The sequence below is a fragment of the Monodelphis domestica genome, chromosome 1 (assembly GCF_027887165.1).
Source record: "Monodelphis domestica isolate mMonDom1 chromosome 1, mMonDom1.pri, whole genome shotgun sequence".
In the NCBI taxonomy this organism is placed as follows: Eukaryota; Metazoa; Chordata; class Mammalia; order Didelphimorphia; family Didelphidae; genus Monodelphis; species Monodelphis domestica.
The window spans coordinates 77998219-78020269 of record NC_077227.1 but is presented as its reverse complement, the minus strand read 5'-3'; the positions used below and the strand labels follow the sequence as shown (position 1 = coordinate 78020269).

Here is a 22051-nt window from a genome sequence, read left to right as displayed (position 1 = left end):
GATGCTGAACGAGAGAAAGGGAGTAGTTGCGTCGGAGCGGATTTTGATTGGTCAGAGTTCGCGTGAGGGGCCGTCCCTTCTCGTCACCATGTAAACAGGGCCCGGAGGGGGCGGGGCTTCCGGGGGCGGGGCCGGGCTGGCTGGGGAGTGACGCCGATTGGTCCGGACCCAAGGCTTCGCTGAGCCGAGCGCGTCCGGGAGCCGGCCGCCTCAGGGATGGACGAAACGAGCCCCCTGGTGTCTCCCGAGCGGGCTCACCCCCCGGACTACACGTTCCCGTCGGGCCCGGGCCCAGGCGCTCACTTCCCTCAGGTGCCTGGAGCCGTGGTGCGGGTGGTGCCGCCGTCCGGCCTGGGGCCGTCGCCACCGGGCTCCCCTGGCCGGGACCGGGAGCGGCAGCCTCTGCTGGAGCGGTGCCCGGGCGGGGCGCGGGCCGCGGCGGTCCAGGCGCAGGCCCAGGCTGTGGCGGCCCAAGCTCAGGCCCTGGCGGCCCAGGCCCACGCGGCGGCGCAGGCGGCGCAGGCCCAGCGGGAGCGGAACGAGTTCCCAGACGACCCCGAGTTCGCCGAAGTAGTGCGGCTGGCCGAGCTGGCGAGCGAGCGCGGCATCTACCCCGAGCGCATCTACCAGGGCTCCAGCGGCAGCTACTTCGTCAAGGACCCCCAGGGGGTGAGCGCGGGGCCGGGGGCGGTGCGGGAGGCTGGTGGGGGGAGGGACCCCGCTGCCCGGGAACCAAAGGAAACTCGTCGTGGGCCGACCGCTGGGGAACTTAAAACCAAATCAGAACCCAATTAGGACAGGAAGGAAACGAAAGAGGAAGCTGAGGTGTAGGGAGGCGGCTGGCCAGGCTCATGATTTGGGGAGAATCACTTGCCAAGAGATGCTGCTATGCGATCCATCAGCTTCCAGCCCACTGGAAGCATCTCGGTGACTAATCCCCAGGCAGAGATTTCGGCCCGATCTTTTCCTTTGCGTCCAGAGCCTGAGGAGTTCATTGAAGTCAGGTGAGCATTCTGAGGCCCTGAATGTCCGTTTCAGACTCTCGGGCTGATCCATGCCAACGGTGATACCTGAAAGCCCAGGGACCCAAGTCGCCTCTGGAGCATGTTTGCAGGCGCCAACCACTGCGTGGGTGGCCTTGGCAGTAGAAGTGGTTGTCCTGCTTTTTGCTCAATTCTCCTGGAAATTGATGCAACTTTTTCTTACAGTCCTTCATTTCAAAATATGGAAAAAGCATGGGGCTGTCAGGTGCTTTCCTCTTCTCTCTTCCAAACAGAGAGTTTATAATTTTTGTCCTATTAGGCAAGTTCTAGATTTTATTTAAGCCTGCAGACTGTGTGTAGGAGGAGAATATCTGTCCACAACTTTTGCTTACTTTTGGAAAATAAACAGTAATTTAGGCCATTGGATTCAAATTATATCAGAGTTATCATTGGTAAAAACAGTGTGTTCAGCTCTTTCCTTAAAAGCCTCTCAAGAAAATCTGACCTCAGATACTTCCTAGCAGTGTGACCCTGGGCAAATCACTTAACCCCTATTGCCTAGCTCATACCACTCTTCTGCCCTGAAACCAATACACATGATCTATTCTAAGATGGAAAAAAAACCCTCACAAGAATTAATTCAAAATGACTTATGAAAAAGAAATTTCTTCTCTGTTATTAATAAAATTGGGGCTGGCACATTTCAAACTCTGGTACTACAATGGTACTTTCCTCATTTGAAAAGTTCCGAGCTATTTTTGTTCAGACTTAGATGACTAGGTTAGGCTCTGACGTAAATATATATGATTGCCGTGTTGGGTGGCCTAGTTACTCTGGTCATTTATCTGACACACTTATTCACCTAGAGATTTGTAGGGGCTCTGCCCAAGCAATCTGAGTATTTGTAATTTATGGAAGTGAGTGATTACCAAGAACATTATCTGTTTGAGGTAGCAGAATTAATAGCATAACATTAGATAGGTGGTCATTTCTGAGTAACATTCATAAATTTGTACTTTTACATTTGAAAGTAGCAAGCAAATCAAAGTGATTGACCTCTTCAAAAGGAATAGTTTACTGCTTTGAAAAATAATCAACAACATATTATGTGCCTGGCCCTGTGCTGGGCATAAAGGTAAAGGTGACAGTCTTTTATATAGTCCCTACTATATTCCAGGCACTGTGCTAAATGCTAAATGGTTTACAAATGTTCCCTCATTTGATCCTCACAACAACAAGTAGATGCTCTTATTCCCATTTTACAGTTGAGGAAAATTGAGACAAGACGAGGTTAAGTGAATTGCTCAAAGTACTCAGCTAGTAAAGATTTGAGGCCAGATTTGAACTGGAGTCTTTCTGATTCCAGACTCAGTGCTTTATCCCCTGAGCCATCTAGCTGCCTCCATAATAACAGAGTACAAATTCAAAGTATAAAATAGTCTGACCCTATTCATAAGGAGCTTATACTCTAAGGGAGATATTCAGGAATCTAGTTGGCAGTAAGATAGTATCATTCCAGTTTTTAAAAAATTTGGTGTGATTTCTTCTCTTTCCCTCCCCTCCCCCCCAGTGATTTCTTCTCTTTTGGGAATTCCCTATGTGGAAGCCATAGTTGTTTGGAACTCTTGAGAAGTTAAATAACTTAGAATCCTAGGATCATAGATTTAGAGCTGGATAGGACTTCAGATGCCATGTACATCTAGTTTAACTCTTGTTTTTCTGATGAGAAATCTGAGACCCAGAGAAGTTAAATGACTTGCATAAAGCATGTATCAGAAAGAGAACATGAGCCATGTGTCTTCCTTTTTTTAATACTAATTCTCTGGTCACTGTACCACACTACTTTTCTCTTACTCCTCATGTCTTTATCATTTAGGAAAAAAAATTGAGATCTAAGAGCTAACAAATTATTTTTTAAAGATTTTGTTATTCTTTTTTGTTGTTTGTGAGAGGTAACCTGAGAATACTGCTGGGTGGCAGAGGAAGCAGGAGAAAGATTTTGTTTATTTTTTAACATTATTATAATTCTAATGGAAATGAGCCAGGTCAGCTGAGAAAATGATCTGGTGCTCTGACAGAGGAGGTGGAAGAAATGTGATCTATTTATTTGGCCTAGTAGATAAATGGACTGTTACCTTTGTACCTGAGCTACAGGGTCAAGAGACCTTGCCTGGGAAGGTTTCATAATGGCCTAGAGTAGTGATGGCAAACCTTTTAAAGACAGAGTGCAGGGCCCCACCCCCACTTCACCCCCCAGACTGAGTGCCATGCTCTTACTCCCAACATGCTGGGTATGTCCCACCCCACTTTACCCCACACAGGGGAGGGAGAAAGCACTCCAATTAGGCTGCTGGATGGAAAGGTGAATGAAATGAGAAATGTCCTCAGTGAGTTTAGAGAGGGGGAGAAGAGTTTTCTAAGCTCTCCTCTCCAACTCTGCTGCTGGTAAGCTGCTGACCTTTTGAGCACTCCCATTGGGCTGCTGGGCAGAGGGGTGGGTGATGTGAAAAAATGTCATCAGGCATGGTAGAGAGGAGGAGGGGAGCAGCTCCACCTGAGTCTCTCTGTCTTTCTAGTAATGAACTTGAGGGTGAGGTGTGGGGAGGGAGGGTGGCTGAATGCCCACAGAGAGTGCTCTGCATGCCAGATGGCACCTGTACCATAAGTTCACCATTACTGACCTAGAGAAACTAGGAACATTCTTGTACTCTTTTTGAAGAGAATGCCAAAGTAGACATACATGTGTATGTGTATATGTCTAATAAACACATGAATGCTATCATACCATTCTTCATAGAGTAATGTGGCATCCACTAAAATAATAAAAAAGCAACTTGTCATTTGCTTATTGGTGAGTCTTAAAGGTCTACAGATCTGAGGAGATATGGTGCAGTGGAGAGACTACTGGATTTAGAGTCAAAGGACCTGGTTTTGAATCCTACCTCTCCTGCTTAATAGCCATGTGACATTTGGTAAGTCACTAAATGTCTCTAGACTTCCGTAAAATGAAAGGATTGGGCAAGTTGCTCTCCAAGATCCTTTCCAGTAATAACTATGATCCTTTGATTTGCTTTTACTTGTGCATATTGTGTGTGTATATGAGAGACAGACAGAGACAGAGACAGAGAGACAGAGAGTTACAACTTAGTAACAATAATTCTTTGAAACCATGAAGTAGAAATTAGTAGCTCTTAGTAGCTTCTGTTTTCTTCAAGTCCCAATTGGTATGAATAACTTGGTCTCCATTTTACAGAGGCCTGACTTAATGATTTATTGTATCCTAGGCAAATTGCAGAAAAGTCATTAAGCCATCCCTTCCCTGAGCTGGTAGGTTCTAAACTTTGAGTTTACCGGGGGTCCTTTGATGATATCAAATGTAGCTCAAGATGGGTCCAGAGATACTTAGAGTCACACCAGTGTATTACTGTTAAAACTCAACCAGCTTCTAACCTAGAGTACTAGGGTGAGTGGATGTGAAATAGGCAACATGAAGAAGGGAATTTTCCTTTGACAGATGTATAGCAAGGGAGTACTAACGAGTCTTTGTTCCTTATACCTAACTTTGTGACCTTCTCAGAATACACAGTTAATTCTGAGGAGCTACACTCAGAATTCAGTTTAATGCAGATACCAGCAGTGTACCAGGTACTATGTATGCTTGGTACTAGAAAAACACAGACAAAAATGAAATATTCCCAGCCTTCAAGCAGCTTATATTCTCCTTAAGGGGAGCAGTAAGTTCACTGATGAAATATAAAATACTTATAAAGTAAATACAAAATTTTTGGGATAGGGAGAAAGGAAATGCTAACAGCTACAGAATCAGGAAAGGTCTTCAATAATAAGTTGAATTTGAGTTGAACCTTGAATGGAGCAAGGGAATCCAGGAGGTAGAGATGAGGAGGGAGAATATTCCAGGCTTGGGGGAAAGATTGTGCAAAGGCATGGAAACAGGAGAAATGTCATGTGTAGGGAACAACAAGCAGACCAGTTTGGCCAGAATAGTGAGTATATGAAAAGGAATAATGGTAAGTCAATTTGGAAAGGTAGGTTGGAGATCGATAAGGAAAGGCATTAAATGACAGCAGAATTTGATAAAAAGTTATGTGTTCCTTTCAATTTTTTGGGACAGATGAATTTTTTGGAGGGTAGAAAAGCTTTATGCCTCTCCTACCTTCCCAAATTCTGGTTCAACTTTGTTTTCTGCAGGAATTGATTCTGTGACCTGATAGCTTTTGATGGAGTTAGATACCTTACCAACTTTAGTGTGACTGGTTATCTGTTACAAGGGTTATCTATTTCATTATCTGTATGTTTTCTGCTATCATCTCTTCCCCAGGAAATGACAGACTTGAAAAAATCTCCTGACTTAGACTAGGTTGGGAGGGTGAGGGAATGAAAAGGAATCATATGATTTGACAGTGAATCATTGTGTTAGAAGGCTAAGTCAGCATATTTACTTTTTTCCTCTTTTGAACTGAGACCTTGATGAAGAAGGATTGAAGCAAATGCAAAAACAACTTCACAGTGTTGAAGAACCCATAGGGTCATCCACAGTGAGTGAAGCATAATGGCTTGAAAAACAAGTAGCTTACCAAGTGGTAGATGTATAGCAAGAAGCACTTCTTAGCTTCCAAGAGCCCTGGAGCATTGTCACTTTAAAATGTGTCCTGTACCTTCTCCCCCAGGGAAATGAATGCCCTTAGGAGGGAGTAATCAAACTGTTAAGGGAAGTTAGCAAACTAAGAGAGGAATTTTTATTAATTTCATTAAGAGATACCTTGGTTAATTTGGTTTAATATATGCTGAATCCATATTTAATTAATAATAACTGCTATAAGATTTGGAACTCAAGACTTGCTAATATTTTGGTTACTTACCTTTGCTGTGAAGGACCTGTATTGGATTATCAAAAGAGAGTAACTCCTGGACTACCGTACTTTCTAGATCTTGCCTTTTATGGAGGTAAATAACTTTGCCTTGTGATTTGGAACAGCTTAAAGGTAAAGGTAATGAATGGGTTAGAAATAGTTAAAATGATTTGTGACCAGGATGTAGAAAATAAGAACATTCTTTTCAGAATTCTAGTTATATGCATAAAGTTGGTCGAAGCTCCTTCTGTTTTAAAGACAAAGTTATTTCCTTTTTAAAATTATTTTTAAAAAATTAAGTTCAATTAATTAATTAATTTAGAATATTTTCCCATGATTACATGATTCATGTTCTTTTCTTCCCCTCCTCCCACCACCTTCTTGTAGCCAACAAACAATTCCATTGGGTTTTACATGAATCATCAATCAAGACTTATTTATATATTATTAATATTAGCAATAGAGTGATCGTTTAGAGTGTACATCCCCAGTCATATCCCCAACAAACCATGTGATGAAGCAATTGTTTTTCTTCTGTGTTTCTACTCCCACAGTTCTTCCTCTGAATGTGGATAGTGTTCTTTCTCATAAGTTCCCGAGAATTGTCCTGGACCATTGCATTGCAGCTAGTAGAGAAGTCCATTACATTCGATTGTGCCACAATGTATCTGTCTCTGTGTATAATGTTCTCCTGGTTCTGCTCCTTTCACTCTGCATTAATTCCTGTAGGTCGTTCCAGTTCACATGGAATTCCTCCAGTTCATTATTCCTTTGAGCACAATAGTATTCCATCACCAACAGATACCACAATTTGTTCAGCCTTTCCTCAATCAAAGTATATCCCTTCATTTTCCAATTTTTTGTCACCACAAAGAATGTGGCTATAAATATTTTTGTACACATATTTTTTCCTATTATCTCTTTGGGGTACACACCCAACAGTGGTATGGCTGGATCAAAGGGTGCAAAGGGTAGGCAGTTTTTTAAAGTCCTTTGGACATAGTTCCAAATTGCCTTCCAGAATGGTTGGATCAATTCTCAAAAGTTGCTATTTCTATGGAATTGGGATTATTCCTTTATTTTCCTGTCCATTTTTATTTCTTATCTTCCATCCTCCTCCTCTCTTTTCCATGTAGAAAATCATTGGTGTCTTCAAACCCAAGAATGAAGAGCCATATGGACACCTTAACCCCAAGTGGACCAAGTGGTTACAGAAGTTGTGCTGTCCCTGCTGCTTTGGCCGTGATTGTCTTGTCCTCAATCAGGGTTATCTCTCAGAGGCAGGAGCCAGTTTGGTGGACCAAAAGCTGGAACTCAATATTGTACCTCGTACCAAGGTAAGTTAGGCCTGGGAATATCTAAAAGTCCTTTGTTTGTTCATGTGTTATAAATCCCAATTTTTTGAGATTTTGCAGGATGATCATTAGGGCCATCCATTTCTTAAGTTATCTGACCCCCAGAAGTTCCTGTGACTCATTATTCTAAATCCCAGGAGATTCCAAGAGAATAGAACTTGTTAATAGCTCCTATGACCATTTCAGAAATTTAGATATAGACCAGAGTGTTCTAGTTAATTGAGATGTCTGGGTTATGCTGTGGTCCAGAGGACTTTTAGGACAAAGGGGTTAAGAGCAAGATTTAGTTTATATCAGTGATGGTGAACCTTTTAGAAATGGAGCACCCACCTTACCCCACATAGTGGAGGGAGAAAGCACTCCCATTAGACTACTGGATGGAGGGGTGGGTGAAGTGAGAAATGACCTCAGTGAGTGTAGAGAGGGGGAGGGGAGTGGTCCAAGCTCTCCTCTCCCCTCCATCTCTGCTGCTGGTAAACTGCTGACCTTACCCTCCTGAGCACTCCCTTTGGCCTTCTGGGTAGAGGGACAGGTGATATAAAAAAATGTCATCAGTCATGGTGGAGAAGAGGAGGGGAGCAGCTTCACACGAGTCCCTCCACCTTTCTAGTAATGAACTTGGTAGGTAGGGAGGGAGGGTGGCTGGCTGAGTACTCTGGCAGAGAGAGTACTCTGCATGCCATCTTTGACACCTGTGCCATAGGTTTGCCATCACTAGTTTATATGATATCCCCTGAAAATTCCTTCTGAATTAATTGGGATCCTTGATAAAGAGATGAGTCAAAGATTCTCTGGGGATGTGAGAACTGGACTTGGAAGGGATGGTCATTAGGAAAGTTCAATAGCCTTAAGGTTGGTGAGAAATAAATGACTATCTCTGGACCCTCCCATGAATTATGGGACTTACCACACAGATGTCTTATTTGATCTTTGGAGTGCCAGGCAAGGACACTTATTGTAAGTTTTTTCTTTAAAATCTTATAAAGCAGAGAGTGACAAAATATTAACTGCTTACCATAGTGTAGAGTCCCTTCAGATGGGAGGATGTGGTGTAGTCTACTGAAGTGGTCTTTAAACTTTATTTCACAGGCATCTAAGATTCATTTATTAATTCTTTAAGCACTTATAACTTAAGTTATGCTAATGTGCCAGGTTCTGTGCTATACCAAGGATACAGAATCAAAAATATAATGTCCTGCCCTCAGGGAGCTTATATTTTTTTTGGAAGGTTATGTGGGATATTTATGGAGATTTCTTGAAAGAAAACATTTTCATGATGGTCATGTTTAATGTGTGTCTAAGTAACACTTCTAGATCTCATCCTAATACTAATACCAAATGAAATGATTATAAAAATATCTTACATTTGTTTGATGTTTTGCAGTTTACAGAATACTTTCATATTCATTTCAACAGCCATTAAGCCCCTGCTATGTTTAAGACAGGGTAGCCCTTGGGAATTTAGACAAAAACAAGAGTCTGCCCTCAAAGAGCTTGCATTCTTTCATTTGATTTACAAATTCTTGTATATCCTCCTTAGTAGTGTTTCTTATAATGTTAATACTATATTTTTCTAACGTCTTTTTTCATAAGAATAATTAGTCCTCCTTCTTGCTAAGGATAGTATTTCTACCTATACCTTTGGTTTTATCCTCAGACTCTCTTATCCTTTGCTCTAATAATCATCCTATTGTTTTAAAACATCTTTAGTCTTCCTCTCCACCTACAAACATGCTCAGATCTCTTCTTGATTATAAAAACAAAACAAAACCTCTTCAACTAACTCCTCTAATCTGCAATCTTCTCTCCGTCCCTGCTTCTTACCAAAATTCTAGTGAGTAGTCTTCTCTCACTACCTCTCATACTCTCACTAGCTACCCATTCTTGAATACTTTCTATCTGGCTTTTATCCCTATCTCTGTACTGAAACATCTTTTTCCATTGTCAATAATGACTTCCTTTCTCCAAAATCCATAGTCTTCTTTTCAATTCTTATTCTCTCTGTAGCATTGGACACTAGTTGACCACTGCACTCTAAATATTATCTTGGCCCATGGTGTCTCTGACATGACACTCTTATGGTTCTACTTTCATGACTGAACTTTATTTCTTTTTCTGAGTCTTCATCTTTCTACAGCTACATAAATGAAGGTGTGCCTTTTGGTTCTGTCTTTGATTTCCTTTTTTCTCTTTCTACTCTACCTGGGTAATCTTTTTTTTTTTAAACTGAGTATTGGTTCCAAGACTGAAGAGTGGTAAGTGTTAGACAATAGGGGTTAAGTGACTTGCCCAGGGTCACACAGGTAGGCAGTGTCTGTGACTAAATTTGAATCTAGGACCTCCCATCTCTAGGCTTGGCTCTTAATCCACTGTGCCATGCAGGTGCCCCCCCATTACCTGGGTAATCATATACTCCCTATGGTTTCAGTTATTAGCTTGATGGAAATGACTCCCAAATGTATATCTCTGTCCCTCAACTTCTTTTCAGAAGAAATGAGGTCTGAGTTAGAGTTGGTACAATGGAAGTTGAAATGGAAGGTTGAGTGTGAGAAATATTGTAAAAGTAGACTCGTCAAATGATGAAATATGTAAGGCCAAAGAAAAAGGGTAGAGGCAAAGATGATTGTGGTTTTACAATTAAAATATGCAAATGTTTTCAACAGAAATAGGAAAAGTTAAAGAAAGTAGTAGGTTTTTAGGGGAAAGATGATATGTTCTGTTTTTCTGCTGGATATCTTTACTTGATGGTCCACTAGTATTTCAAACTCAACCTGCTTGAAACTGAGCTTGTTACTTCCCCTTGGACCTCTAACTTACCCTTTCTAATTTGATCTTGATTTCTGTTGATAACATCATCATCTCCCAAATACTTAAACTCTTAACCTTTGATTAGATTTGATTATTCCATAGTATTATACTCACCTATTTTCATCTTTTAGTGTTCATTGCAGCAATTCTGATTGATTTTTCTATTTTTTCCCCCCTGAAAACACATATGTTTACAGCTACTCCTGCAGCCCCTAGCTGATCTTCCAATCCTTCCTTCTCGTGATTGCCTCAAATAATTTTCCTAATGAACCACTCTGATCATATCACTCTTCTATTAAAAAACCTTCTTTGGCTCCTTGACCCAGGCATTCATTTGAGTCCTTCCCTAATCAAGCTTAACTCACCTTTCCAATCTTATTTCTCATAATTTGTGTTCTAGCTAAAACAAACAACTTTGCTCTAGCTGCTGAGAGCCTTGATATTGGAAGAGCCCTCAGTCACCAGAGCCTTTGACAGGAGTCTGTTGATCAGAACATGTCAGTGTAGAGCCTGGACGTGACCTGTTGAATCCTTAAATAACAACCTTTATATTTTTATCTGAAACTTAGCAGCCTGAATTCTAATTAGGTTTCATAGGACCATGGGTTTAGAGCTGGAAGGGAAATTAGAGATCATTTAGGCCTACCTCCTCATTTTCAAGGTAAGGAAACAAAACTAGAGGTAAGTGACTTGTCCATGGTGTACATGGCAGAGCTAGCTCTTGAACTTAATTGAAACTCCAGTCTTCTTTGTACTATATCCCACTGCTTCTCAGGGTCAGGGAGGGGAATGGTTTGTTATAGAGAGACCAAAAATAAAACCACATGGGGGAGAGAATCAGACATACATTGAAAGTTAAGGATTGGACCATCTTAGACTGGCTGTGTGGCTTTTTTTTTTTATCCTTACCTTCTGGCTTAGTATCAATTCAAAGACAGAAGAATGGTAAGGGCAAGGCAGTTGAGATTACATGACTTACTCAGGGTCATCCAACTAGGAAGTGTTGGTAATACCTACTTGCCCCTACCATGTACTTTTATCTATTTTAAATTTTTTATTAAAATTTTTTTCAATCATAAATAGAAACAATTTTTGACAATTGCTTACATTTTGCGATTCAGTTTCTTTCTCCCCTCTTTTGTGAGGCACTAAATAATCTGATATAGGTTATATGAGTGCTTTCATGAAATACATATTTTTATATTCTCCATGTCATGACTGAAGACATATGACATATAAAATAAAAAACTAATGAAAGAAATGAAGAGAAGGATGACATGCTTTAATCTGCAATCAGATTCCAATAGTTCCTTCTTTGGCTAAGGATGGTGGGGTTTTTTGTTGATTTTTTAAAAACTTGAGTTCTTTGGAGTGATCTTGGAACCTTGTTTTGCTGATAATAGTTTGGTCCTTCATAGTTGATCATTCTATAATGTTTCTGTTACTGAATACACTGTTCTCCTGGCTCTGCCCACTTCACTTTGCATCATTTCATATAAACCGTTCCAGGTTTTTCTGGACTCATCCTGTTCATCATTTCTTATGGTGCAATAGTTTTTCATTACAACCATTTACCATAGCTTGTCCAGCCATTCCTCATTTGATAAACATTTGAGTTTCCCATTTTTTTTTTGCCATTACAAAAAGAACTGCTAAAAATATGTTTGTACAAGTAGGTCCTTTACTCCTATCTCTGATTTCTTTGGAATACAGTTGCAGTAGTGGTATTGCTAGGTCAAAGGGTATGCATAGTTTTATGGCCCTTTAGGCATGGTTCCATATTACTCTCCAGAAAGTTGCATCATTTCACATTTCCACCAGCAGGCCATTAGTTTCTCAATTTCCCCACATCTCCAACATTTATATTTTCCTTTTTGGTCACATTAGCCACTCTGATAGGTGTAAAATGGTATCTCAGGGTTGTTTTAATTTGCATTTCTCTAATCAGTAGTGGTTTTTGGAGCATTTCCTCATATGACTATAGGTAGTTTTAATTTCTTCATCTGAGAACTATCAGTTCTTATCCTTTGACCATTTATCATTTGGGGAAAGCTTTGTATTCTTATAAATATGGCTCAGTTCTCTATATATTTGAGAAATAGGGTCTTTGTCAGAGACAGTGTACTTTATTTTTTTAAATAACCTTTACCTTCCGTCTTAGAATCAATACTGTGTATTGGTTCCAAGGCAGAAGAGTGGTAAAGGCTAGGCAATGGGGGTCAAGTGACTTGCCCAGGGTCACACAGCTGGGAAGTGTCTGAGGCCAGATTTGAACCCAGGACCTCCCGTCTCTAGGCCTGACTCTCAATCCACTGAGCTACCCAGCTGTCCCCAACAGTGTACTTTAAAGGAACTTAGGGGGATTTTTTTTTTGTCATTAACTTGGCCTCAGACAATTTATATGGATAAATTCATTCATTGTGGTTTTTTTTTTTGTCTTAGAGGAGCTACCATATTTGATATTGGAAGAGTTAGAATGCCCTGCAATATTTTATTATAAATAAATGCTACATCCTTATCTACAACCATGATGTTCTTCTCTGATATATAATTTTATGGGATGGTTTTGAGCTGTTATTATTATCCAAGGAGTCTCTGGGATCAGATTGTCCTCTTAGTGGGTCTTTTGTCTTTCTGCTTTAGGTAGTATATCTGGCCAGCGAGACCTTCAACTACAGTGCCATTGACCGAGTGAAGTCTAGGGGGAAGCGACTCGCCTTAGAGAAAGTGCCAAAAGTCGGGCAGCGATTTAACCGCATCGGACTGCCACCCAAGGTAGAAGGCAAATTTAGCAACTTTTGTCATGTGTGTCAGAAACAGTCTGTAGGTGCGATGCTTTACGGTGGCCCAGCTGCTGACTTTCTGCAGAGGTGTGTTCAGGTGGGCATGTGGGTGTTGGAGCAGGGGGGGGGGGGGGCATAAGTAGCTTGTCCTGCTGTTCTGTTCACATTTTAGCTCTGGACAGCTTGAAACTTGGGAGAATGTTTATCTTGGGGTGTCTTAAGTATGCTGTTGCCAACAGGTTCAGCTGAGCCATCTAGGTAGGCTTTGCATGTTTTCTTAGTTAACCACTCCCATAACTCCCCTTTCCTACATTATTAAAGAAATGAAATAGTGAAGAAAACAATACTACTTTGGAAAGGTTGGCAACTTCTGGCATGAAGATTTTTCAGGATGTTAGTGGACATTAGACCTACCTGGAGATTCTGGAATTGAAATTCAGAGAAACACTAATCTGACTTCTTTCTTCACTGATCCCAGGTTGGTTCATTCCAACTCTTTGTTGAGGGCTACAAGGATGCTGACTATTGGCTACGACGGTTTGAAGCAGATTCGCTGCCTGAGAACACTAATCGGCAGCTACTATTGCAGTTTGAGCGGTTGGTGGTCCTAGATTACATCATCCGAAACACTGGTAAGTTACTATGGGGAGTCCTCTGCCACAGCATTCTGTATTATGCAGACACATAGAAATTTATACGGATTGAAAACTCAATTATCTGATTAACCTATTCATATGATGCTGAGTGTCTAAATGGAAGATCTTTTTCTTGAATCAAATTCTTCACCAGAATGAGTTGAGGAATTTCCAGTGCGACGTTTTTAGGTTCTTTTCTCTTTTTCTTTTTTGTAAAACACTACCTTTTGTCCTAGTAACAATTCTAAAGACAGAAGGGTAAGGGCTGGACAAACAAGGCTAAATGGTTTGCCATTGGTCACACAGCTAGGAAGTGTCTGAGGCCGCACTTGAATTCAGGTCCTCCTGACTGTAGGCATGACACTGTATCCACTGTGCCACCTAATTACCCTTTTAGGTTATTTTCTAAGGTCAGAGAGACCCTGTAACTGAATGAATACTCATCTACTAGTGTTGTGATTTATGAGAAGGGCAGCTGGGTGTATAGATCATTACTTGAGAGGGTTACAAAAGAGAATTTCTGCCTCTTCTGAATATGGGTAGTAGCCTGTCGGGTAAATGACATAGACTTATGCTTTATTGCTGAATTATACTTTCTCCCTGACCTCTTCAGAGCTCATAAGTTAACTACATTTTCAGCAGAGATTTTCTATACCATATCATAATGTGGTATCCGCTACCAGAGGTTGGAAGGGCCATAATTAGTATTTATTTCCATCGTCAAACAGAAGAGTCTTGTTTCCTTTTCCCTTGCTCCAGCTTATTGATGTCATTCTGATGAATTCTAAGCAGTGACTTCAACCCCTGCCCATTCCTACTGAACTAGAGCTTGTCAGCATGCAGTTTTCCCTGCTGATCTCTGGTGTTTCTAATCCACAGATAGAGGCAATGACAATTGGCTGATCAAATATGATTGTCCGATGGATAATTCCAGCTACCGGGTAAGTGAGAAGCACAGGTAGAGAAAAAGATCATTGAAGGGGATTCTCAGGATGATATATGACCTTGTAAATATACTGTTCCCATAGTAAGTTGCTAATAAGATCATTAAATACACAAGTGGAGATTAGATGGATAGGGATCTGGGTCAGACTGGACAGAAGAGAGCAGGATAAGGTAACTACTCTAATGCATTCTTTAAAACTTTGATGGGAAAATGACTAGTGTCTTGTTTACCTAATCATTCTTCTTCCCCATCCTGAATTCCCATACTGGCTGCCTGTATACATTCTTGCCAGTATTAGTCAGTGACACATACCTTAGATTGTTTGCCCAGGGTGAACATAGAATTTTGTTGTTACTTTATTGTTCTACTATTATTCTCCCAGTGGCAACATGCCTCTGTTGAGGTGAGGCTTAGGGGTTAGGGTCTGGCCTCTGCTCCCACCAGATGGTTTAGAGCACCATGTTGACAATCAGCTATTCCATCCTGAAGGCAGGTGCACTTCTGTGAGTGCTTTAGCTCTGTGTATCAGCAAGCTCATGGAGGAGCATCTCCTAAAAAAAAAAAAGAGCAGCTGGTTCTGCTCAGTGATTCTGTTCCCCAAACTGGAAATCAGCATTGCCTCTGGAGCCAGTCTTGCACAGTAGGGACTGGGGAAAGTAGACCAGGTTTTCTTTCTCTTCTCTACATTTTCAGGATTCTCATTTCCTTCACTTTGGCAGTTTTCATTACAGAAACATCCATCATATTTTCTTTATCCCTGGTGGACTAAGAGACCTGGGTGCTTAATCCAATGCTACCATTACTTGTGTAATAATTAAAATAGGTTTGACAAATATAAGAATTAAAAAACTTGTTATAGTCGCCGCTTATAAGAATTAACTTTTAAGTCAGAGACTATAGCAAAATAGTTATGGTAAGAGAGGGAAATGTAGGAAGGAGGTAGAAAATATTGCCTAACTACAAATACCCTAAGTCGCGTCTGAGTGCCTCCAAGACCTTGAATTTGAATCTGAATGCAAATTTCAGCAGCTCATGAGAATGTCTTCAGCCAGGCATTTCAATAACCAGAGACTGACACTGAAAAGACTGATCCACAAAAGGCAAGGAGGTAAGAGTCTCACCGGAGTAAGTGTTCCTCTTTAGCCCAAGTCTCCAACACAGAAAGCCAAATCTTCACTAGAATCCAAAGTCCGAATCAGGAAGCCGAAATCCGAAGCCACAAAATGCTGACCAGAGCTCACGCCCATGAGGCAAAAGACCACAAAAGACTTGAGTAGCCACAAGAATGAGCTGCCAGAAGCCTCTGAGCTCCTCAAAGCTGAGTTGCAAAAGAGAGACTGAGGATCCCTAATCTGTTATACACAGTTTTCTCCACTCATCAGCTCTCCTTGTCACATCTCAGGAATCAATCAAATCCCAATTTGCCTAGCACTGGAGGAGGAGGAGAAGGGGGATAATGCTTGTGGTCTTTTAGGGTATGAATTTCCTTTTCTAGTAAAAGGTTCTTATTAGTGTTAATGACTAAGTAAGTGTGAAAGTTCTTGATTACTTAACATAAAATAAACAAAGAGAGTGTAAATCTCTTTCACACTTGCCTTTTGTGGACCTTAGTTTCCCTACCTCTAAAACAAATGAACTGGATTATATGATTTCTGAAGTCTTCTAGGTCTGTTCTATTGGGTTTAGATCATTAGTCCCCCTCTTGTGAGGAAGAGTAGCTTTTATTGCTTATGTTTTTCAAGAATGAAAATACCTTAGAACCTTCATAGTCAGAGAGAAAATGTTGTAAGAATTTGGAACCATTACAAAAGAATAAATAAGGAGAAATAAATTGAAAAGAAAGAATGATGTCTAGGATGGATGAACTTAATAAGGTGAGAAAACCACTTTTACAGTGTAAAGGGGATGAGACTGGCAGATTTTGGTAATGGGCATTCCTGTGTAATAAGCCTTCCCTTCCCCTCCAGGACACAGACTGGGTAGTGGTGAAGGAGCCTATTATCAAACTGGCTGCCATAGACAATGGGCTGGCTTTCCCTCTGAAGCATCCTGACTCCTGGAGGGCATGTAAGTCCTAAGATCATGATGGTTCAGGCTCTTCTTAGAAATCATAAATTTGAGTCATGTTCTCTCTTTAAACCAGCAAACTTCTCATTGTAGAAGCTATACTTAACTAGTTATGCAAGCTCTTCATTATTGTAATCTCTCATCAATCCAAAATTTTAATTTCCTGAAGGGCCTATGATTCTCTGGAATATTTGTGAAATGCTATGTTTTCTTCCCCCACTTGAGTTTTTAGAAGGTGATAACTGTCCAACCATAATCAATAATTCTCTGAGAGGGGGACGGAATTATTAAGTTGACCCCTACATGTCTTTTTAGAAAACTCATATCCATGTTTGATGGTCAAGTAACATACTTTTAGTTGGAATTCTCTACTTTAGAGTTTAGCAAACCTTGTATATTTTACCTTTATGCTATAAGTGTTATATAATGGAGATTTAGGCAATACTTTCTTGTAGTGTTTTTGTAGGCAGAGAACACAGGTAAGCTAGAATTTTCCTAATGGTGAATTTTTACTTTTGTTCTTTCCTTCTTTCAGATCCTTTTTATTGGGCTTGGTTGCCCCAAGCCAAAATTCCATTTTCCCAGGAAATCAAAGACCTGATCCTTCCAAAGATATCTGACCCTAACTTCATCAAGGACCTGGAAGAGGACCTGTATGAGCTCTTCAAGGTCAGCCTTGGGAATTTCAACCTTATTTAAATAGTGGAAAGGGAACAAATTGGCCCATTTGGCTTCAGTGTAAGTGTAGAGACTGGAGATGACATCTGCTGAGTGTGACTTTTTTAGTTGAGTAAATTGATTAAGATTCTATCCTTCAATTATTTCCATCCCTAGACTTAAAACCCAAGAGGAGCAGAACTATAGAGAGTGGGAGGATTGGGAGGGCATGGGCCTCGATGCTACTTTTTTCAATCAAAACAATAGTTATAATGGATAACATTGGAGGCTTACACTTCACTTGAACAGCATATTCACTGTGAGTGAAAGTACCAGGGACCCTGCCGTCTGTGTTTACTAACTGAGTGACCTCAGTAAGTCATCTCCTCTTCTATGTTTCAGTTTTCCCATTTATGCTTCAAAGAGTGCCCTATTCCTGGATTTTCATTTGGCGTAACCAAAACGTATAAAGCTATTTATGAGTTTTCATTAGTAAGAGTTTTCTAATTAGGAAAGGAGTGATGAATATAGTACTTGTAGGCTTCATCTCTTCCTATTTCTCTTGCAGAAAGATCCTGGCTTTGACAGGGGTCAGTTTCACAAGCAAATTGCTGTCATGCGGGGACAGGTAGGCCAAAGACACCTTCTGAGGTCCACCTTATGATCTCTTTGGTATGATTAGCTACTGTCACTGAGCAAATGAATTTAGCAAGTATTTCCCAATGTTTTTCAGGTCATGACTGGCCTATTAATATGCCAGATAATGTAGGAGGAGAAGAACTTGTGACCCACAGAGTCCAGCCATCTGTCCATGTGTACACCTTAATCCCAATGTCTCTCACACACCAATTATTCCCCCTCTCTTTCAGCTATGGCTATAGCTTCCTTCACCTTCTATATATTGATCATAAATGAGCAAAGGTAACTGAAGAAATACAGGAGACATTATCATATACCAAGGAGTGTTTTAAACTCAGCAGAGCATAGTTAAATATGTGACTAACAAACAAGTGTTTATGTTTTGAGAAGCAATGGTATAAAGATTCTTTGGTGTCCTCTATGTAGAGAATGGTCATATATTCAGACTTTTGGAGCATAACAGATTTTCCAACCACTCTAATAACTCTCCATACATCTGTTTCTGACTTCAAAGCAGTAGGTGTTTCAGGTAAAATAAAACCTTGGTTTTACTGGTGTCTACTTTTCCTTGAGAGTAAGGTAGAGATTAAAAGGACTGTACAATACTTTGTGATTGAGGTTAGTTAAGATTACATAAAGTTCTTAGAATTTTTCCAAACCATAAAAACCAAGTAAATTAGGCAAGTGAATTAATTCCTAGTAAAAGCTCATATTGCTTCAGAAGAAAAGTTAACTCTGTAGTATCTACCTCAGGGTTGGAAGTAACATATGACCTTTCCTTTGCCCTTTGACTTCTCCGATTGAAGCAGAAATGTTCCAAAGAAGAGCATTTAAGATACCTCACTCCGAGGCTTCTCAGTCCTTTGGCTTAAGAGGACAGATGTTCTCTGTGGAAATCTTGGCCCCTAGCTGTTTTTTTGTTTGTTTGTTTGTTTTAACTCTTACTTTCTATCTTAGAATCAATAATGTATATTAGTTCCAAAGCAGATGAGAGGCAATGGGAGTTAAGTGACTTGCTCAGGGTCACACAGCTAGGCATTATCTGAGGCCAGATTTGCACTCGGAAATGGCTGGAACTTTTTTTGCCTTCTAATAATCCCAATCAGAGAAGAGAAATAATAGTAGATTTGTGTGTTAGCTCTTTGCCTTGTTCCTTGGAGATATGCTTGCTAGCATACCTGGCCTAGATCTGCACTTCTAGGAATCTAGATAGATAGCGGCAGTAGAAGGGGAAAAGGTGTGATGAGAGAACATGGGCTTTGGTACTTTTCTCTGTGTGGTCACAATGCTTAGTGCTCTGCAAGGGCTTGGAAAATACATTTTCATGCATTCATGAAGGAAGGGTCCAATAGAGAAAGAAATATCCTTCTATTTCCTTATTAGGAGAACATTGCCACCCAATGGAATATAAGATTTTTTTTCCCCCTTTATGTTGGTTTCTCTATGAGTGGATGGACCCATTGATCTGGATGTTTCCCTTTTGATGAAGGCTAAGAGAAGCTCTAGGCTTTTCTCTTACCTATTTCTTTTCTTCTGTTACAGATCTTGAATCTAACTCAGGCCCTGAAAGACAATAAGAGCCCCCTCCACCTAGTCCAGATGCCACCTGTGATTGTGGAGACAGCCCGGTCCCACCAGCGGTGTGCCAGCGAGTCTTACACACAGAGCTTTCAGAGCCGGAAACCCTTCTTCTCCTGGTGGTAGCCCTGCAGGCACTTGGGTGCTGTCTCAGACTTGGGGACTGGGAGGGAGCCTGGGGAGCAGCTTTTGAGATAAGCCAGCAAAGCAGGTGGAGTCATATACTTGAGAGCCCTTCCCCTCTCGTAGAGCCAAAGAGCTTTGCAAAATATGGGGAGAACCACCACCAGACATACTGGGGCAGTCTTAGGCCCTGGTATTGCCTTTTATATTCTGGGTAAGGTCAGAATTCTACAGGAGAATGGGAGAGGCGCTAGGGAAGGAGCACCTCATTTAATTTTTTGTTCAGCTGCAGGTTTTGAAATGTACCATTGCAGACACCCTACTATTGCAGTACCCTATCACTTGTTTTATTTTGCATCAGGAAACAAAGAAATCCACAAACTCTTAGCAGCAAAATCCTGGCCTGAACATTATCCTTGAAAAACATCACAACATGATACCAGTTCAGAAATGATCTTGTATGAATTCATGAGCCTAGACGCTCTGTCCCCATGTCCATGGGGGTGAGAGATTGTATGCCAGTGCGTCAAAGTGGATAATACTTCTGAGACCTTGAGCTGAAAATTTTTACCTTTCATTTTAATTTTTACTTGGTCTTCTCTTTTCCACCAGACCCCACTAGAAAGTCCCCTCTGCTCCCTTTCCATCTCACCAGTGGGATAAAATCTGCTTCCAAATCTGACAAATTTGTACTTTTACTTTTACAAAGTCTATTTTAACTCTAGTCCCTTCAGTGGCTTTGTCTAAGCTCGTGTAGGCCCTGCTAGCACTCAGCTCCTGCTCAGGCATGCTGTGCAGCTGTGGTTAGACTTGCCCTTTGAATCGGGAGGCATATTCCCAGCATACGGCTTTCCACATGGACTCATGTGCTTTCTGGGAGCTGTAGTTGAACTTGCCTGTGTGGTCTGCTTAAACCCTGGACCTTGCTTTGACTGGTCTGTCACCTTCTCCATACTTCTGTCTCATCCCCATTTTCCCAAGTGCTTGGCCCTAGCAATTAGGCTTTCCTTCCCTCAGCTTCAGTTTCAGTCCAGATTTGTTCTTAGACTTTTAAGTTCTTTCCCAGCTCTTTTCTCAGAGGAATCCTTGAGAAAGATTTATATTCCGCCATTTATCCCACCTCACCTACGTTTCATGCTTGGCCTTGGCTGTTAGCAGCATACATGCTTAGGCTCCTGTTTTTATAGACTGCTAGTGCTTGGCCCACCCTACTGCCTGCTTCTGTTGTCCCTTCCTGAGGGAGAAGGTATGGAGGTACAAGAAACAAAATATGAATTTTATTTTAAATCTTCATTGTTTTCATTATGTGACGTGCTTTTCAGGGTGGGAAGATGGGAAGTCAGTGTTGGTAACATTCTTGCCTTCCATTTCTTTCCCTCTATGAAGCAGTTCTCCCCATGCTTTTTAAGGAAGCAGGCCCCAAAGGAAGGAGTCCTTTACTGTCTACCCCAATTCCCCTATCCTGCTATTTCCCCAACTGCAGTCCCTGCCCAGGCCTAGATTCCCTTCCGGGCAAAGGCTCTTTGATGGTGGAGCAGAGTGGAGTAGAGATAGCCGTGCACCAGTTTACTTTTTTTTTTCCGAGGATGGCACACCATACTACTAGAACCATGAGGCTTCGGTACCCTCCCTGTGACGAATGGCTGAATTAGCCTGGCAAAGAAACTATCTCGATGGTTTAACCAGTAACCAAAGAAGAGAGTGCTCTCAGCCTGTCCAGTTTCTTCTTCCTCAGAGGCAAGGCAGTGGTGGAGCTCACCTCTCTTCTCCTTGGCTTCTGTGTTCTAGGAAGAACCAATCTGCCATAGGATGTTTGCTCTCTGTTAGGAAGAGTATGTAAGTCCACTCTGCATGACCCCAAGGACAAGGACAACCTAGCTCTCTAGCACTGACAATCCCAATCGGCGATCCTGTCCTGATTCTCAGGCTGGATGACATGCATTTGAAAATAAGTGACCTACGCTGCAGAGGCAGGTGATTCCCATAGAGACTAGAGGTCTCTATTACTGACTTGCCCAATTCTGTGGAAACTAGAACCAAGCTCCAAACTCCCTGTAAGTACAAAGGCCTTTTGGAGGAAAGTGAGCTTTGCTTATGGTGTGTATATGTTTATAGATACACATGTATATGTAAAGTTCCCTCCCCACCCACACCTGCTCTTCCCCCCACTCCTCCCCAAGGATGGGGAGAGCCTTTGAAGTTTTCAGATGGGGACGGTTAAATCCTTACATTGTTTCTCCTGTTTAAGATTAGCAGAGGATCAGAAGGAAAGTGAGCCTGGGGAAGGAGTTAGTTCCTGTCCCTTAGCAGTGATATGAATGTAGGGTCTCTTCCCAGCCCCTAATGATTATGTCTTGGAGGCTGGATTCAGGTTGCCCTGAATAGACTGGAAGGAACCAGAGATAAAGCAGGAGACTTCTGAACAGCATGGAGCAAACTCACTCTTTTTTGCTGGCAAGGGGCTTCCCCCCAGCACTGAGGAAAGAAATGGAGTCCTGGTTACTGTGATTGCTGCTGCCCCCATGTATTGTTCTAATGCACTGTAGAAACTGTATGTAATGTATTTATAACAATGCAAATGTACAAATAACATGAATTCAATTCCA

At 41.3% G+C, this 22051-nt stretch overlaps 1 protein-coding gene across 1 annotated transcript; it reads left to right on the top strand.

Annotated features, from left to right (window-relative positions):
* Positions 1-142: 142 nt before the first annotated feature.
* Positions 143-22051, top strand: PI4K2A (phosphatidylinositol 4-kinase type 2 alpha). Its single transcript, XM_001366598.4, has 9 exons — positions 143-669; positions 6991-7191; positions 12661-12792; positions 13279-13432; positions 14315-14376; positions 16349-16448; positions 16984-17117; positions 17674-17733; positions 19287-22051. Exons 1-9 carry the CDS (start codon positions 217-219, stop codon positions 19446-19448), a joined length of 1458 nt encoding a protein of 485 aa, XP_001366635.1. The 5' UTR covers positions 143-216; the 3' UTR covers positions 19449-22051.

Excerpts from the sequence above, each read along its gene's own strand:
- PI4K2A (XM_001366598.4), top strand. The coding sequence starts at position 217 with ATGGACGAAACGAGCCCCCTGGTGTCTCCCGAGCGGGCTCACCCCCCG. Across the intron at positions 7,192-12,660 it reads ATATTGTACCTCGTACCAAG|GTAGTATATCTGGCCAGCGA; the intron begins GTAAGTTAGGCC and ends TTTCTGCTTTAG. Across the intron at positions 17,118-17,673 it reads ACCTGTATGAGCTCTTCAAG|AAAGATCCTGGCTTTGACAG; the intron begins GTCAGCCTTGGG and ends TTTCTCTTGCAG.